Below are 19,287 nucleotides of genomic sequence, written 5' to 3'. Positions count from 1 at the left end.
AACATGGAAGTGGCTCATCCCCTTCTCTCCGTTTTCTTCCCAAGCCTCCAACCCAAAGCAGGATCACCTGCACCTCTCGGTACACGTGTGACATGGTAACGGAGCTACTTCCAGCTGTAACTTCAACTTCGTGCTTGATTCTGCTTCAGGGGTTCAGGATTCCTCCAAGGGAGGCAGCCTGCCCCTCCCCTTCCCCATGAATCACTTCATTTCCAACTACTCTGGGGAATACTTTAGAAGTACTCTGCTTCAGCAGGAAAAATGATCCACCTGGACTTTTCTTTGGGGGTGGGGGTTGCTAAATACTTTTCAACAATGTCGTGGTTCAGGCCAGGTGTGGTGGCACCTGCCTATAATCCCAGCAACTCAGGAGGCTGGGGCCGGGGGTGGCAAATTTGAGGCCAGTCTCAGAAACTTAGTGAGACCCTGTCCAAAATAAAGAGCTGGGGTTGTAACTCAGTGGCACAGCATGGTTGGGTCACTCTACAGTACCAAGGGGGTGAGGAGCTGATTCATGTGGCCTTTTTTAAAATGCTCATTTGGCACTGGGGATGTGACTCAGTGGTAAAGCATTCCTGAGTCCAACAATCCCCAGTACCCCCCCCCCCAAAAAAAGTGAGCTAGAATCTTTAGGAATTGTGATATGATCTAAATGTGTCCCAAAAAACTCATGTGTTGGAAACTGAGTCCCCAGTGCAACAGGACAGGGAGGGAGACTGGGTCATAGTCCTCATAAATGGAACTAGGTGCCATATAGAAAGGGCTTGACAAGGAGCTCATCCCCTTGCAGCCCTTCCATCTTCTGGGCACATATGGAAGCAGGGAGCAGCCCTCACCAGACCCCAAACCAGCTAGTGCCTTAATCTTAGACTTCCGAAAAACTAATTTCTGTTCTTTGCAAATTACCCCATCTCAGGCATTCGGTTATAGTAGCACAAACAGACAAGACAAATGGTTTGTCTATTACCCTGCAGCTGAGGAGTGATGGCAGTGGTCTTCTGTAATGGGGGGCTGCATTTGGCCTTCTCTTTTCTGAAATGGAATGCAAAGGCCAGTCGGGGTGAGGGATGGGTGTTGGGCAGCACTGCGATTTCACTCACCAGTCTCATCTTGCTTCTGACCATGTCCCTTCTCACTGGCACACCCTGGTGCCATCAGGAGTCTTCTGTGCCCCTGGAGCTCTGCTCCATGATGCACCTGTGTGCACCCCTCCTCCCTTCCCTCAGATTCGCAGTGGGGTCTTGGGATAGCAGCCCCTTGCTCCTGAGTCTTGAAGGCCTGCATTTCAATGCTTTTCTGAAGCAGTGGAATAGGGATTTGTTAGACTTTGCCTGCTGTCCCCCAGTAACAGAAAAATGAAATTTAAAGCCAAGAGAGCACCTCCAAGGACTAGAGCCACACTTGAAATGCAGAGACTCCTCCACCTTTGGCCTGGAGGAGCATCCAGATGCCATCAGAACCAGCAAGCACCAAGACTCAGGACGCCAAAGACCAGGTGCTTTGCTGACAAATTCCAGCCCTTGGACAACCGACTTAACTTTTCTGAGCCTCAGCTCACAGGTGATGATCCTCATTATGAGTTTAATACCCACCTCCTGGGGCGAAGTGTAACAGAGCAGGCCTGGACCACAGGACACATTCCACATGATGGAACTACTCACCTGTCTGGCCTCCGCCAGAATCTTGCCCTTACCTGTCCACTAGAGCAGGGCTTCTCAAACTTCAACCTGCAGGTGGGTCACCTGTGAGCGGGTTTAAGTGGGACCTGGGCATGTGCATTCTGCCCTGCTCTCAAGTGCTGTTGACACAGCTGGTCCTGGAGTCACACTGAGCAGCAGCATATGAAGACATGCCCTAAATCAGGGGTCTGCTGGCTACATTAGCATTGACTGGGACATGTAACCTGCTGTTCACCTAGGGAAGGAGAGCAGACACAAGGACAGATGGACAAAATAAACAACCAACTAAAACCAAAAAACACCCTGAGACCCAAACTTTGCACCATTTTGCTGTCTCTTTATTTCAAGTTTACAGAGAAGCTTAATCATTTGTGGAAAAACACCAAAGGCTTATCTTTCTCTTAAGTTCATGTACTTGTAAGTGATAAATACACAGTATTTAACTTTGTACACCTGATAAAAGGAAAATGCATAGTAGAAAGGATCAGGAATAAAACAGAAGCATCGGGCATCGAAGAGATCACAGAATAGAAAAGTCAAAAGTCCCATGAGACTCGGCCCATGAAGCTGAAGAAAAGATGGGACCCATGACTATGAGATCTTCCCTAGCACCTTGGAAGCAAGTGGGGGTCCTGGTTCCACCATCAGCAATGTGAAGCTGCCCTCAGGAAGATGGGTGAGGGCCACAGCCTGGCCCAGCCTCCCCCTGGGCAGGGGTTCTCCTTGTTCCAGAAAGGGTTTGTGGACAGGAGCTCCACCCCATGGAAAGGCCAAAGTAATGGCCTCCGCAGGCCCAAATGCCAACAGGGGGGGCTCGATAAGGTTTCTGGGGACCACTGGCCACCTCTGGAATGGACAGGGGAGGTGGAAACAGGCAGAGGAAAAGAAAAGCATGTGGGAGGCTTGTGCTTTCTTCCAGGCCACAGGGCTCACACCACACTGGTCCCAGAGGAGCCAGCAACTCGAGGAAGCACAGGCATCCTTTTTGCCCACTGGAAAAAGCTGCTCCTGACAGCTTCTCCCTTTTCCTGGCCAAGCTGGCTTTTAAAAACTCCACGTTTGTGCTCCAAGAGTGGTGGCCCTAGTGACAGCCATGTCTACTTATGCTTTCCATGAGGAGAGGTTCCTTTCCACAGCTTTCTTTGGTGTTTATTTTAAAAACTAAATAAATAAAAGTTACGGTGTGGACCTCCCCCACCCCACCCACCCAAATGGCTAGATGCTGCCTGGCCACTGGGCTTCCCCATAAGACATCTGGGATGGCGAGTTCATGGTGGGGAGAAATGGCATTGCCCAATGCGGCGTGTAAACATGAGAGGAGTTCTGCAGAGCTCTGCATGCAGCCTGCCCTCCTCGGCCACTCAGCCAGGCAGAGTCCGTGCATGCGGGCTGGGGATAAGCCTAAGGACTGGCGACTTTAACCACTGCAAGGTGCTTATTGCAAACTCACCAGACCCCATCTGCTACCAGAAGGGGTGGAGCTACTGGGTCATTTCCCCCTAAATTTAAAGCAGAGGGGAGACAAGCGCAAATACTAGGTTACAAAGACAAAGCAAGCAGGCAAGATGACCCTCCTTACACCGGAGTCTGTGCTCTTTGGAACCAGCATTCCCTAATTCTAACTGCTTCTACAACAGCACGCGAAACCTGGCTAAACTACAATCAAGAGCTTAAGAAAATCTATGGAAGCCAAGGAATGCCCAGGCTTTGTGAATGGCTGGGAGGGGACACAGGCTTTGCTTCTGTCTCTGTGCGAAGTCCTTGAACCAAGGCTTATCAAACTGAAACCACAAAAAAAGCAGTCTTCCAAGGCCCGGCACTGAATTTACCTCCCAGGACCAGATCTCAAAGTCCTCCCAGCACAAAGTCCTTCCCACCCCCTTGAACTTCACACTCACCAGTGTGTGGCTCTGGGAAGAGTCACATGCAAACCTCAGCCAAACGTCTCAGCATTGGGAAGTTTCTTTTGGTTGGAAGTCAAAAGATAAAATTTTCAGGCTACAAAAGGGAACTTCCCATGCTAGCACCCAGTTCCTCCATATCCCAAGGAATACTCTGAGTTTCAACAATCTTCTCTAAAAGGGTGATCCAAGGTCACTGTGTGGACCCTACCAAAGCTTTGATGCTAAGGATGATCATTTGTGTCTCAGCCAAGTAAGAGTATTTCCCTCAGAGCCCTCCACAAAGCAGGTAAAGTGTTTGGCTGACTGCCGCGAGTGAGCGGTTAAGATGCAAACAGAACCTCAGCAGGCTCAGGAATACACAGGTCATAAACAAGCCGAGTTGCTAATATACAGGCATTAGGTTTCATCGGCTCTCACTCAGATCACACAGGGAAGCTGTGGCATGACCTGGAAGCTCTAAATAACCTCTGAACTTCTCTAGAGTTCAGTCTAGTTAGACAATTGAAAATATTTTTGTGTTGAATCATAAGCCATGTAATGTACATGGAAGTGTAGGATTTCACCCTGAAGTTTTTGTAACTGAACAAAGAGATTTACTGGAGCCCAGCCAACCTTTCCAGAAACCCACTTTGAGTGGCAGGTGTAAGGGCACGCATTCAGTCCTCCAGGCAAACCTCTCCCCCGCCCAGGCTGCTGAAGGCTCCTAGGGTTGGCAAATCCCCTTCAAAAAGCAATTAAACTTCAAGCCCTTTCAGTTTTCCTGACTACAGTTCTAACCATAAAAAAATTTAAAAGTCCTTCTTGCAAATAAGTTGCATTGATGCTCTCTGCAGCTACTGAGGGCTAGCCCTGCTCATCCACGGTTCTGGAAGGAAATTCGGGGTTTGCAGAAGGAGTCGCGAAGCCTTCCTTCCACTCCTCAAATGCAGCATCTGCTCCTCGGCCCCAGTCCTGCTGGAGTCTCCTGCTCATTCCTCTGCGCCGTTCAAACCCCGCACACATTCATTCCCTTGGTATATCTCACATGGTTTTGAAGGATTTTTGGCATAAAAACATTTTTAAAAAGCAATTATCCCAAAACACACGTGGGTTTGGTCTGCAATTCCTCACACCCGCCGGTCCGGCCAGCCAGCGGCCAAGGTCGACGTCACGGAGTCAAGTCTTTTTTTTTTTTTTTTTTTTGCCCCCTTTAAAACAATAAAGGAAAAACACATAACCAGAGGTGACGGTCAAGGCTCTACACACGTGCTCGGTTTCCGTAGGACATGCTGCTATGGAAACGCAGGGTGCAGCAGCCCGTGCAGGGCAACATGGCCAGGCATGCGAGGTCGAGCGTCCAGGCAGCTACTCCGGCTCCAGTGCCTCCTCGGGCTGCTGTGGAAGCACATGTGCGGGGGAGCTGGGGCCGGGGGCCCCCCAACTTTCCACGCAGGGACCACCTTTCACAAGAGCACTTCCTCCTCCCCCACGGGGGCTGGCTCGGGGCCCCGGAGGCTGTCTTCGCTGCCTTGCTTCCTGCTCACCGAACAGAAAACCAGCGTTAAGGCCTGGAGAAACCATGGCAGAGCCCTGACCATCGCCCACCACGGGACACCAACTGCCCAGGCATGCTGCCTCGCACCACCTGCAAAGCGATCACGTCACCTGCCCTTGATCACTTAAATTTTTCCAAGGAGACCGAGTCTTCCATAAATGGGGAAGCAATGCTTGCCCAAAACATAAAACTACAGCAGATGCAAGCAGGAGGTGGGCCCCTCTGTGGGGTGTCCCCAAGGGTTGATAGTCTCACCACCCCCTCCCCAGGAGGCCAAAGCTCATGCAGGGCAGGAACTGAGAGTCCCTGTGGTGAGCTCCTGGTGGGGCAGAGGCAGGGCCTGCCCAATTTGGACTGGCACCTAGTGGCATTTTGGAAATGGCCACAACATTGGCCCTAGCTCCCTATACCCAGGCTCAAGGGAAGACCACTTAGGAGGGAAAAGATGGCCCCTCCCTTCTCAGAAGAGGGAGGAAGAGCCCTTCTGTCCCTGAAGAGCCCCCCACCTCACTGGAGCTGCTTGGTGTGACCACTGTGGGTTGAGTCTCAGGTCGTTGGAGGGGAAATCTCTAAGGAAGGGCCCAAGGCCCTCAGCATCCTCAAGCTGAACATGCCACTCAAAGCTACTGTCCATCATTCCCAGCAAAGACTTGTGTGCCCCTGGCCAGAAGGGAGCCTCTGTCCCTGCCCAGGGGCTGGGAAATCACAGTGCCTATGCATCCCTAGGAAAATCACATTTGCTGGCTTCTTGTTTCTGACAAAGAACAAGATGTAAAGTGCCCAGGGAGGACAGAGCTTTGACTAGCTGTCTGATCAGACCCTTGCTTTCTGCCCTCCGTGCCACCTGCTGGCACCAGCTGGGTCTCACTGCAGACAGCAGGCAGCCCGTGGTCCAGGACCCCCAGCTCTATAAGCTCCTAGAGCAAGACGTCTTGCCCACAGCTGCAACAGGCAACTCCCAGGGTTTCTAGCACCAGAGGTGAGGAAATGAAGCAGCAGCAAAACCCCAAGGGCTAATCTCAGTCTGTTGGTGTCTTGCAATTATGAACTGAAACAGAAAGAAACAATAGAGCCAGGCTTGGTGACACACACCTATAATCCCAGTGGTTCAGGAGGCTGAGGCAGGAGGATCCAAAGTTCAAAGCCAGTCTCAGCAACTTAGCAAAGTCCTAAGCAACTTAGCAAGAGCCTGTCTCTAAATAAAATTTTAAAAGGGCTGGGGATATGGCTCAGTGGTTAAGTGCCTCTGACTTCAAACCCTGGTCCCCTCCACACCCCACCCCCCAAAAAAGGAAACAACAGACTTGCTCACAGAGGGGAAGCAGCCTTACTTTTGGCAGACCCTAAGAGGGAGACTAAGAAGAGAAGGGCCAAGGAAAGGTCAGCCCATTAGGCTTCTACTATCACACTGTGAGGCTCAAACCAAAGGCCTGCCTAGTCACCGGGCTTCTGGGATATCTGGGAAGAAGACAGGGTCTCGGGCAGCCTTCTAGGGCTGCTGAAGGTCGGACCTGATTGCTAATGCCAATGTGTTTTCCCTGCTTTTGTCTCAAAAGCACATCTCCAAAGCAGGGCCCCTCCTAGATTACTGCATAAGCACCTGGCTCATAAGTCAACTTCCCCTTATACACAACTGCATGCAGCATTGTTCACTTTTAACAACTAAAAAATAGAAACAATGTCCATCAATTGATGAATAGATAAACAAAATGTGCTCCATCCAAACAGTGGAATATTATTCAGTGATAAAAAGTAATGAAGCACTGATCCATGCTACACCAGGGAGGAACCTAAGAAACATGAGATTAAGTGAAAGAAGCCAGACACAGCCAGGAATGGCAGTGTGACCTGTAACCCCAGCTACTCAGGAGGCTGAGGAAGGTGGATCCCAAGTCTGAGGCCAGCAACTTAGCAAGACCCTATCTCAAAATAAAATTTAAAAAGCAGAGAATGGGGCTGGCTTTGTAGCTCAGTGGTAGAGCACTTGCCTAGCATGTGTGAAGCACTGGGTTTGATTCTCAGCACCACATATAAATAAATAAAACAAAGGTTCATCAACAACTAAAAAAATATTTTTAAAAAATGGAAAAAAAAAAAGAGCCTGCGCACAGGCAGGCAGGCATTACCTTGGGGTCAGACAGGGGCTCCCACTCCCTGGTTGTTTTTTTGCTGGAATTACCAGAGGGAGGGAAAAGGGAAGTGAGAAGGGGCCACTGGGATACCACACCCCCGTCCCAGAGACAGCAGCTCAGTGGTGAAGAAGTGCTTGCCCAGCTTGTGTGAGGCCCTGGGTTCGTTCCCCAATACCAAAACAACTACAAAAAAAAAAAAAAAAAACCAGACTCAAAAGCATTTATAGAAAATATCCAGAACAGGCAAATCCATAGAAAACTGCAAGTAGATTAGCAGTTGCTGAGAAATAAGGGAGTTGGGTGGAGACAGCTCAGAGGTATAGGGTTTCTTCTTCTTGGGCTCATAAAAATTGATTGTGGTGATGGCTGCATAAGTGTCAATACATTCAAAGTCACTGAACTATATACATGTGTGTGTGTGTGTGTGTGTGTGTGTGTGTGTATTCTAGGGATTGAACCCAGGGCCTTGCACATGCTGAGCAGGGGTCCTACCGCTGAGCTGCACCCCCAGCCCCAATGAAGCTATTTTTAACTGCTTGGAGCTGCCAGTGGAGAATCAGCCTGTGGGAACAACACTGGGGTCTCCACTGTGCTGCAGGTACTTGGGGAACGAGCAGTGGTTCTGCCAATCAAAGCTTCCAGTCTTCTAGGGACAAGAATTCTCATCTGTCCTGGGAGGTGCTGGTAACATTGGCATGGAAGTGTGTTTGGAGGAGGGTGGGCCATCCCGGAGAGGAAAAGGCTGAGCTCCTACTCAGGCCACAGGATTCTTATGCCCCTTTGCAACAGGCAGAGGGGACTTATTTTCTACATCTTAAGCCAGCAGACAAGTCACAGGGCGTAGCAGGCCTGATGTGTGCTCTAACCACTGCGCTCAGTAGCGGCAGCCCTGGGCCTGTGACAGAGCTTCAAGGCCATTGCCGTGCACTGAGTATGCAGGGACTGGGTCTAAAGACCAGGGTGAGTTCACCGGCATTCCGGGCGGAGCGCCATGCACCCGCAGCCCCAGCCCACATGCAGGACCCGCCATTGGGCCCAAGCCCCTTGAGGCCCCTGGTTTTATCCCCAGGTCTGGAGGCCCAAAGTGAGGCTGAGCACAGCAGCCAGGCTGGCAGGAACATGGCCTGGAGAAGACGCCCCCGTGCTCTGCACCTGCCCCCCCCAGGCCCCCGCAGAGGCTGCGCACAGGCAGGCAGGCGTTACCTTGGGCTCAGACAGGGGCTCCCACTCCCTGGTTGTTTTTTTGCTGGAATTGCCAGAGGGAGGGAAAAGGGAAGTGAGAAGGGGCCACGGGGATGCCACCCCCCGCCCCAGAGACAGCAGACCCCAACGCCTACTTCACATGGCCAGTGCCAAGCAGGTGGGTAGACAGCTCTCTGCAGAGCCCCAGGGCAAGGCCCAGTGCTCGACCATCACACAGCCTAAAACCCCACCCTCTGGGACTGTGCTTCAGGGAAGGGGTGCTGGTTATCAGGAGACCCCCAGTGAAAAGGCCAGACCTCAGTCTGGAGGAGCTCCCGACACAAGGCTGTGGGCTGGGCAACGGGAGGAGACCCAAGGCAGGGAGCACAGTGTGCAGGGCGGGTCTCCTGGCCTTTGATTTTGCTCCAGGGATGCCCCGGCCTACCCTCCAGCCCCCACCCTGAGAGGAAGACGGTGGACACTCACAGGAGCAGGTTCCCAGGGGCAGACAGCGAGCGCTCCTCCCGCCGGCTGCCCTCAAATGGGTTCCCGAAGGAGCGTTTCCGAATCATGGTCTTCACCAGGATCTGAAGAGGGAGAGGAGGCGGCAGGTGACTGCTCGGTCACGTGGGGAGATTTCAGGCAACAACCTTTCCCTTCCTTCTCCCAGGCCCCCATCAGCTCCCTTGGCTCTCCACGGACGGCAGGCCTTTGTGGCGGCCCCCAACATACACCAGCCAGACCCATCCCCACGTCCTATGGGTCCACTCCCCACTTCCTGGAGGCCAAGTTCAAGTCCAGACTCCTTGGTCTAACATGCAAAGCCTGTCATTATCTAATCCCAGCCTACCTGACCCCATGGACCCCAAGCTCCAGGACAGCTGGCCTACGTGTCCCTTGAGGCACACCTGGCACCATCTGTCTCACCTGAGCTGTTGCTAGGTGGTCCTCCCAGCCCATCAACTTGTCTCATCTTCAAGCCCTTCTTTTCAGGGAAAGCCAGCTGTGACCGCCCCAGTGACAAACCAACCATGTTTCCCCAGGACAGCTCCGGGGGTGGCGTGGGGGAGGGTGCTTTTTTAAAACCGAGATATAATTCACATGCCTTAATTCACCATTTTAAAGCCCAGGAGCATCAGCTCAGAACGCGCCCCACACCAGCTCCAGAATGCTGTGGATGCTCAAGCCCCTCACATAAAACAGCTCGGCGTTTGCACATCTACACACACCCTCTTGGTAGGTTTTAAACCATCTCTGGATGACTTACACCTAACAGAATGGAAATGCTACGTAAATACTGATCTCACCATACCGCTCAGGGAAGGATGAGGGGAAGTCTGGACTATGTTCAATACAGAAGCAACCACTTTCTCTGAACATGTCTGATACATGTTTAAATTCACAGACGTGGAACTCGCAGCTATGGAGGGGCGAGTGTATACAATTCAGTGGCTTTTAGTATTTTCACATCACCATTATCTACTTTTGGAAAAGTTTAGATTACCTCAAAAAAACACATACAAGCCTGGGGTGTAGCTCAGAGGTGGAGCGCTGCCTGGCAATGCAGGGAGAGAAGGAAGAAAGGAGGGAGGGAAGGCCAAACCCGGCAACAGCCACTCTGGGCCCCGACCCTCAGCCCTTTTGGTGTGGGTGCAGACCAGCTCTTCTGGACGTTCCTTGTAAAGGGAATCCCACAATCGCAGCCTCTTGCGTCTGCCTTTCACGGGGCTTGCCCATGTTGTAGCGGGCATCAGTCTCTTTCCTTTTCATGGCCCTATAATGTTCCTGGTGTGGATGGGCTGCACTTTGCTCACCCACCCGTCTGCTGGACATCTGGACAGTTTCTGCTTTTGGGCAGATGCGGACGGTGCCAGGGTGGACGATTGAGTTCATATTTGTGTGTGAACGTGTTTTCGTTCCTCTTAGATAGGCATCTGTAGAACTTCTGGATCCTGTAACTGTACTTAACATTTTGAGGAACTCCCTGAGTGTTTTCTACAAAGCCCGAACCACTCTACACTCCTCCGGTCAGGCACAGCAGGAGCAATTTCTCGGGGGCCTGCATTTTAGTTGAGGATGAGAAACACCCCAGGACAAGGAGACCGCCAGTTCACAGGCTGGTGTGGCGTGAGGGCACAAGGGCACAGAGGCCCTGGTAGGTCCCGCTGAGCCTGGGAGTGGCTGAGCCCTGGCCCAGTCCCCTGCCTTGCCCACTCTAGCCAGGACTGGGTAGAGGCTGCCTAGAGGAAAGGCCCCTCCTGGTCCCTCAGCCCTGCCCAGCTTCTTTTCTCTGCTTCTACTACCCCATCTCCCCTCATCTGTCCCCAGCCTTCTTAAAGCCCAGCCGGATCCCCTCAGCCCCTGATTAAGAATCCCTCACCTATATGAAGTTGGAACTTAGCCTGTAACCATCCAGGGAGCCCTGGAAAGTTCCTTACCAATCACCCTTGGATATTGTCAAAGGAAGCATGGTCACTGAAAGGCCGGGCTCACGCTCCGGAGCATGGTGCCTCTTTAAGCAGGATTATGGATTGACTGAGCTTCTGATTTTTTAAAAGGGTTTGTTGCCAATAATAATATTTTAAAAACACTAATTTATCAAAAAGTGGCCAATGTCCATTAGTTGAAGAACAGGTAAACAAAATGTGGTCTACCTATACAATGGAGTATTACTCAGCCACCTGCTGCAGCAAGGATGAGCCCTGAAAAGGGCCACATACGCGTGTGACTCCACTGACATGGAATGTCCAGACAGGACACCTGTACAGAGACAGTAGATCAGCGGTGGCTGGGGAGGAGGGGGAGGAGCGCTGGGGAGGGAGTTCAGGAGTAAGACGCTTCAGAACTATCAAGGTGACAAATGCACAACTCTGTGAACATCATAAATGCCACTGAATTGTTCACTTTGATATAGTTAATGGAACTTCTACCTCAATAGGAGGAAAAAAGGAAAAAAGAGAAAAAGACAGCCGGTTTGAGAATGAAGGTCTCGACCCCAGCCAGGTTCCCACCACCTCTCCTGCCAGCAGGGATTCAGATCCTTCCTACCCTTGGGGTCAAGATTTAATTCTCTATTGCACTGTCTCTGCAGTGCCTTGCTCTGCTTCAGCAGCCCTAACTTTCTAGAAGCTTCTGGCTGGCTGAGCTCCCTCCCAACAGAGGACAGTGCACTCTTCCCTCTTGCTGGGCTGCCTGCCCCACTACCCTCTCTTGGCCGGGTCAACACCCTGCCCCTAACTTGTTGCACTTCCACTACTTTCAGGAAGCTATCTCCAACCCATCACCTGGGCCAAGTGTCCCTGCTCCAGGAGCAGCCCCGTGACCCCATTACACTGTGCCTGTATCTGTTGGTGGTCTCTCCAGGATGGCAGGGGCCATGGTAGGGGCCACATCAGTATTGTTCATCACCACGTCCCTGCCTGAGAAACCGCTCTTAATTTTTAAGAAGTGGTTCCTGAATGGCTAATGCCTACTCCAGACCCCCAGGATCAGGGGCTCTCTCTCAAGAATCTGCAGGGGGATGGGGAGGGGTCAGGGCGACAGCCAGGAACAGAACCCATAGTAGGCACAGAGTCCCACACCAGCTGCCTCCCAGGCCACAGGCACGAGATGGGGTGTGGTGCGTGGAAGGGTGGATGAGGGAGAGTGGGTGCAAGTGAGTCTCTACGGTGAAGGTCATGCAGAGGACTAGGCAGGAGGAGACATGGATGAGTCCTGGGGCTCAGGATTTAGAGGGAGACAGGCAAAGTGGGAAGCAGAAGTGAGCAGTGCAAAGCTAGAAGAGGAAGAGCCAGCGTCTGGACTCCCCAAGCAGGGAAGCCCCTCCTGCTGGCTTTGCAGGTTCTCAGGTCTCTCCCAGAGCCCAGGGTCCCCTGGCCTGCTGGGGCTGAAGCTGGCCAAATGCACCAGGGCTTTCAAGGTGGCCACAGAGGGCAGCCAGCTAGGACTGTTGCCTGGACCCCAGACCCCTGGATTCTTCCTGGAGCCAGATGCCCGCAGGGGCAGAGGCTTGGTGACTGGGCAGTTCCCACAGTCTCCAAGGTTAAGGCTGAAGAATTCACATTCTGCTTCCTTCTTCCTGTGTCGGGACCCCAAAGTCAAGGCCACAAAAGGGGCTCAGTTCTTCCCAAGCCAAATTGCACCCTCGAGAGTTGGGAAGAACTTTCTGAGGTATGCAGAGAAGAAGCCCATGTCCTGGCTGGGGAACAGCCCACCAGGCCGACGTCACATGCTGGGCTGTCTGCTCTGGAAACTGAAGCTCCAGACAGATGGGAACCTCATCTTATGAGACCTCGGCTCCAGCCCCCATCCCTGGCCCCTGCCCAGTCCTGCTCCTCCTCCTGGCTCCTCTCCCCTGCCATGCTCTGAAAGCAAAAACTCAGGAGGGGCGGTGTGGTCTTGCAGAGGGGCTGCCTCACTCTGGAAACATGGGCCACGGGGCCTCACAGGAGACGGAGGCCAAGGTTGGCAGCTGTGGGCCAGGGGCGGCCCCCCGGCCGCTTCCTAACTCTCGGGCCCCACATCTGCTTCCCAGGCCTCCGCTGCGTCCTGGCCCTGTCCTCGCCGCCGGCGCGCCTCAGGCTGTCTCGGGCCCTGCTTGTGGTTGGTGGTTCATCTGCCTTACCACGGTCGCCAGGCTGGGAATATGTTTGACAGAATTCTCCACCTCCTCTTCGGTCACCTCGACCAGCGTGCAGTTCTCATCCTCCGATGGCAACGGCTCGGCCCCGTGCCTCGTGACCCAGGGGTGCAGCTTCAACGAATGACAGGATGGGTGAGGGGCAGGTGCAGCCACCTCCCAGAAGGTCCTGCCAGCGAGCGGAGCCAAGAAGGGCATGCAGGAGGGAGCGGCCGGGGCCTGCGGCCAGGCATGCAGGAGAGCTGGTGGGCAGGCCGAGGGCGGGAGTGAGATGGAAAGAAACAGGCAAAAGCCAAGACAAGAATGGGAGGGGCCACGGGGCTGAAAAGCGTTTGGACCCCGCTCTCCATCTGGTCCCAGATCTTGTGTGGCATGGAGGTGACTAGCGCCCATCACTCTGACTGACACCTAGAAGCTCCGCTCAGAGCAGGCGCCATCCTCCGTACTGCAGAGAAGGGAAAATGGTGGCCTGGGGAGGCAGTGAGACTAGCTGGAAGGACATGATCAGGAGGATCCAGGCCAGAGTTGTCCCCAGCCCCTCTCCTCAGGTCCAAGTCCTTCTATGTGACCTTTTGGACTGCCCTCTCTTAAGACACCTTTCAGTGTTAGCCGCCCAGGTGCCTAGGAGACCTCAAAGCACATCTCAGGATTCCTAAAGGGCCAGATATGTGCTCGTGGCATTGATAGGTGGGTAGCAGATGGACACAGGTTTCTCTAAAAAGCTTTTTCTGCAACAGGGTAGAATCTGGCAGGTTGAGGAGGTAGAAGTGCTGACAGATTCCCTCCCACTCTCACTACAGTTCCTCAAAGGGACTGGCCCATATCTCTACATTCAAGGTCAAGGAAAGGACCCAGAGTTTTAGCAGCCAGTGTATGGAGAACACAAAGTCCCTAGATCAGTCTGCACAGGGTAGACGCCCCATCAGCCCGAGCCAGTTGGAGCAAGAGCAAGGCTGCCTGGTTGATTGGTCACAGAACCCACAATCACAGTCACAGTGAACACAACCCCCAGAACCTCCTCACTACCCCTTGCCAGCCCCAGCAACCCAGAGGCCCAGGGCATGGGAGGGCTGCGGTATGGAGGAGGGCGTTGTGCTGTGGACAAACGGGCACAGGGCTTGGCCAAGGCGGGGTGGAGCCAAACAATTCCAAGCACAGGATGCAGGCTGAACCCAGGGTGTCAGCCTCGGGGGCCAGCAGTGGCTCCCAGGTACCTTGATTTCCGGCACCACAATCCTTGACTCCGGGTTCTTATCCAACATACGGGTGATCAGGTCCTTCAGGTCCTCAGCTATGTCAGGCCTGGGGGAGGGAGACATGTCAGGGGTGGGAGATAAAATGCACAGGACTGCAAGAAGACTCGAGGAGAGGAAGGACGGATGGGCAACACTCACTGGTCTGGGAACTCCAGGGCCTGACTCTTGATCTTACTGTGTAAACACATGATCCGCTCATCCATGAACGGGCACTGTGAAAAGAGGCCGGGGAGAGAGTAGTGGTGACCAGCTGCCACCTGTGTCCTTCAGAGGCCACCTGTGATGTGTCATTCCCTGTGAGTTACAGGACAGAAGTCAACAGCCCTGGCCCAGTCTGGGGAAGGAGCGTTCCCATCTGCCCAGGGATGTCCTAGGAGGGACAAAAGCAAACACTCTGCTCCCCCCGCAACAGTAACCCAGGCTCTGTGGGAGGCCTTGTGACCAACACTTAATCCACTGTCCCCCCCTACCCAGAATGATCTTCCCAGGGAAACTTGCATGGCTTATTCTCTCTGTAATGCAAGTGACCAATAAGCTCACCTTCCCTGTCCACCCCCACCCCTGCCAACCACTCCCTGTCAGTTCCAGGAGGGCAGGGATTTGCATCTGTCTTGCTCACTGTAGATCCCCCATGTCTAGGACATTCCTGACAGGAAGCAGGGCCTCAGGTCATAAATACTGGATTATCTCTGTCCATCCCCTCAGAAGCCATAAGGAATAATAAGTACTGGGACATAACGCAGTGGAAGAGCGCATGCTCAGCATGTGTTCAAGCCCCAGGACCCAAAAAGAAAAAAAAAAACAATAAGTATTCTTTTTACTGAGGAGAAAAACATTAGTTTAGAGAGGACACGTGCCAGCTCAGAGTGGGCTTTTCACCTCAATGGGACTTTGCACCACCTCCCAAGTGACAAATCAACTCTCACCAGGTGGAGGGCCTGATCCCATAGAAGCTGGTTGTCTATGCTGGTAAAAAAGAACTCTGGGGCTGGGGATATAGCTCAGTTGGTAGAACGATTGCCTAGCATGCCCAGGGCTCTGGGTTCAATCCACAGCACAGCACATTGGGAAAAGGTGACAGAGTCCTGTCCAAGGAAAATGATCTCTTTAAGAGCAATGTGTGGGTAGCAGCGTCCGCTGGGCAGAACTCATTAGGAACATAGCACATTTCATTGTATGTAAGTTGTACCTCCAATGGGGGGTGGGGGAAGACCACAGGTAAATATGGAGTTCTAGCCAATGACTGCCTTCTAAAGTACTTGGAAGAACAGTAGAGGTGCTGGCTGGCCATCTTGCAAGGCACTAAAAATTAAGATGGGTGGGGGAATGGAGAGCCACGCGATAAAGTAGGTGTAGTGAGACAGTCACTGTAGACTCCAGTGGCGGGGGTGGGGGTGGGTCCTGGGTGTTTATGCAAAATTTTTTCAATTTTGTCATGTGATTAAAAATTTTCCAATGAAATGCTGGGGGTGGGAGAGTGTGGTGAGCCGCTTCTGCCGTTTATGCAAATTATGGTCGCCATTACAAGATGGCGCTGGCTCCGCTGTGGTCTGTGACAAACAACTCCTTATTTGGGAGAGTTGGCGCATGACTTTTCATCACCCTATGAGAAAGCTCCACGTGGCTGCTTTGCATTGGGGCTTGAGATGCTTTATTAAGGCTGGGAGGGGCATCCGAGAGAGAGAAGAAGAACTATCAAGGGCCTGAAATAAACTACTGAAAGAAGATTCCTGAGTGTTGCGTCTTCCTTGCGGGCAAGAAGTCGCGACAGGAGAGGATAGCTACAGACTCCCTTCTGCCTACACAGGACCAGATTCTTAAGCTTTCCTCAACAGGAGCACAAGCTCATGGAAGGGAAAATTTCACATTTTTTATTGCTCACATAATCAAACTGAACTTCACAGTTAAAAAGAGAAGCCTCTAAACATCAATAATATTGAAACCACCACTACAACAAGAGTCACAATGACAAAAAAGCAGACTAGCACTCCCTTTGTCAAAAAAAAGTCAAAGGGACTTTTAATTCCCATTCTAATTCTGTCCCTGACAATAGAGTCTCAGCACACGCTGAGGAAAAGAAGCTCAAAGCAATATGAGGCAAAGGAGAAATAAGTGCAGCTATTGATTAGTGATGTCTATCTGGGGCCCAGGAGTGGGAGAGGTGGTGTGTTTGTTGAGCTTGCCCTAAACTTAGCAATACCTCCAAACTCCAGAGTCTCTGCCAGCTCTTCTGTTCTATCAGACTCTTTTTCAGAAATCTGAGTGTCATATACAGATCTGTACCATGTCTAGGTGGGCTTTCTTTCCAAATTCATGTCTGGCCACAGAGATAAAGAAATTTCAGATGAATAAGTGCTATCTCTCTGCAAAGATGACCATTAGTCCAAAAGGTCAGCCAGCAGCACTCAGGAGACAGGACACCCCACCCTCTTACCTGGCCAAAGACAAAGCAGTACAGCGTCACACCCATGGCCCAAACATCCAAGGCCTGCAAGGAAAAAGAGAGCTTGGCAGGTGTGGCCAGGGGCAGGGAAGGGCATCTCCTGCTTTTGCCTGACCAGCACCATTTAGAGAAGCACCTCTTCTCAGTCCACATAGCTGGGGAGGGTCAGGTCTTGGTCCCCCAATCTTTTTAGAGAGCACATGACCCAGGCATGGCCAAGGAGAGCACTATTCCCCCAATCATTGGATGGTCCAAGGACTGGCACATAACCCACACTTGGCTAATCACAACCAGCCCCAGAGTTCTTGCTCTGCTCTTTAGAAAGAGGAATGCTCTTGCTACTGAGGTTGGTCAGCTGAAAGTAGCCTGGAGCTGCTGGTGCCTGATCCACCCGCAGAGGAAATCAACTCAGGAAAGCAGCCAAAAGCTGGAGAAAGACAAATTCCTATTTGCGTAACTGGCTGGCAGAGCCCAAAGCCACACATGCCCACTCCTCAGCTATATAATCCCAGTGCATTTGCTATTTAAGTTGTATTTGTACCACTTACAACCAAAAGGACCCTAACACAGGTAGATCTCAGCGGTTCAGACAGGTCCAAACCTACCTTCCCAGAGAAGATCTTGCGGGTCTCCGAGAGCGACTCCGGTGCCATGAAGGCAGGTGTGCCCACGGTGTTAGACAGGAGGGCATCACTGCCCTTGAACTCATTGCTCACACCAAAGTCAGCGATCTTGATGTGCCCATCTTCTCCAACCAGGAGGTTGGAAGGCTTGATGTCCCGGTGGATGATCTTCTGGTAGTGTACTGGGTAGGATGGCACCCAGGGAACAGAGGGAGCAAGAAACCCCTGTGAGGATCTGCATATGGCCACACGGCTCAGAGACACAGCGTGGCATAACCCTGGTGCCTCCTCTGCCATGGCCCCTGGTCTTTCCCAACCCTGCCCTCCCAAACCTGCTGGGCACCTCCATCCTCTAAAAGGTAAGGTAAGGGGGGAAAGTGTCTTCAAAAGATACTCATTCTCAAAAGGACTCGTTCCCAAAACAGTGACTGCCTAGAGCCATTCGTAACCACCTGTTAGAATGTGTAACCCCCCTGTCTGTGTGGTTACCAGCACACACAGAGTTTTCATTGGGTTTGGTACCCTCCTAAGAGCCTCAGGACTCACGCCAGTCAAACACAGTTTCAATTACCAACGGCCAATACTAATTCACCCGAGCAATGATGACCAGAGCAGTCTGATTTGAAGTGTGAACCAAAAAAACAGAACTGAGGACTCGGCTCATCGTTCCTGTCTGGTGTCAGCCAATGGCAATGGATGGTGCTATGGTCTGGAAACCTAGGTGTAGTTTCTGGGGTGGTGATGACGATCATAGTATCAATAAGAACAGAGGGTGTCACTGTTGGGCACCCAGTCCTGGGCTTAGCTCTGTGCTAAGTGGTTCACATTTATCCCAATTAAACTTCAAAATAATCTTATGTGACAGGCAGGGATAACAGTGGAAATGTTTAACAACCAGGAGCAGAAAGGACACCTGCCAATCAGAACCACTGATATAACCACTCAACCCTGCTGAGAAATACTTTGTCTCCATTTTACAGATGAGGAAACTAAGGTTCCGGGAGGTTAACAGGGTCCCCGTCCCAGGTCCTCGGGAGGAATGAGAGATGAACGAAGATAATGCCCCAAACAGTGCCTGGTTCACACGAAATTCACTGGAGAAATGCTCATAACTACTATTGCTCTTCATTTTCTCTCTTTGTAAGGAAGAGCAGCTTCTGCTTGCCCCCAAGACTGCTCTCCAAAGCCAGCCCTGCTCTGCACTCACACAGTCTGTCTGCTGCCCACTGCCTTGCACACCAAGAGACCCTCCCACTCCCACCCACCAGCTGGGAAGACTGACCACCACCAGGCGTGATGATCCTCCCACGGGCCCCACTTACAGTACTCGATGCCTTTGATCAGATCCTGAAAGTAGAAACGGGCCTGGTCTTCAGACAGGGGTTTGAGGGTGGGCACATCCATCACAGGCCTGAAACGTCAACATGTATGACACACAGATCAGCCCTCGCCCTCTCCCCGCAGCAGAGCCCAGCACCACCTCCCTCAGCCTTGAAGGTCACAAAGCCAAGGGCATCACACCCAGGAGCAGGGACCATGCCTGGGAGCAGGGACACTCACCCTTGGTTGACAAGTTCAAACACTGTAAGGAAAAAAAAGGGGTTAGGGTTAGGGGTTAGGGTCAGGGTCAAGGTCAAAGAAGAGAAAGGGGTCAACTGTTACACTGGGAAACTGGAAAACTCCCTCGGGGTGCTCCCCATCTCCCATCCACCTCCAGAAACACCAAGAAGCACACAAAGTGACACTGGGGGACCAGAGAGAGAGAGTCCACAGCACCCAAGCCACTCAATGTCCTGCTTTGCCGAGTTCCCACTGGGAGGCCAAGGACCAGAGATTTCTGTCGTCCCCAGGATCCCAGCCTGGCTTTTTACCTCTAGTGTTCAAAATGGCCAAGG

At 52.3% G+C, this 19,287-nt stretch overlaps 1 protein-coding gene across 7 annotated transcripts in view; it reads right to left on the bottom strand.

The window, feature by feature from the left end:
- Positions 1 to 1,995: 1,995 nt before the first annotated feature.
- Camkk2 (calcium/calmodulin dependent protein kinase kinase 2) overlaps positions 1,996 to 19,287 on the bottom strand; it is a 30,758-nt gene continuing 13,466 nt past the window's right edge. Inside the window, exons 7-16 of one of the 7 annotated variants that reach the window (XM_015502483.2) lie at positions 18,953 to 18,974; positions 18,715 to 18,803; positions 17,375 to 17,574; positions 16,761 to 16,814; positions 14,465 to 14,538; positions 14,285 to 14,372; positions 13,056 to 13,184; positions 8,918 to 9,018; positions 8,453 to 8,495; positions 1,996 to 5,098 (exon numbers count right to left, since the gene is read on the bottom strand). In XM_015502483.2, coding sequence (XP_015357969.1) covers positions 4,928 to 5,098; positions 8,453 to 8,495; positions 8,918 to 9,018; positions 13,056 to 13,184; positions 14,285 to 14,372; positions 14,465 to 14,538; positions 16,761 to 16,814; positions 17,375 to 17,574; positions 18,715 to 18,803; positions 18,953 to 18,974 — 971 coding nt within the window. In that variant the 3' untranslated portion in view covers positions 1,996 to 4,927. The other 6 variants (XM_015502487.2, XM_048785579.1, XM_048785580.1 and 3 more) reach the window with 6 other exon arrangements.

Source organism: Marmota marmota, unplaced genomic scaffold, assembly GCF_001458135.2.
Source record: "Marmota marmota marmota unplaced genomic scaffold, marMar, whole genome shotgun sequence".
Lineage (NCBI taxonomy): Eukaryota > Metazoa > Chordata > Mammalia > Rodentia > Sciuridae > Marmota > Marmota marmota.
The sequence above is the reverse complement of the archived record's forward strand: the minus strand, read 5'-3'. Positions and strand labels throughout refer to the sequence as shown.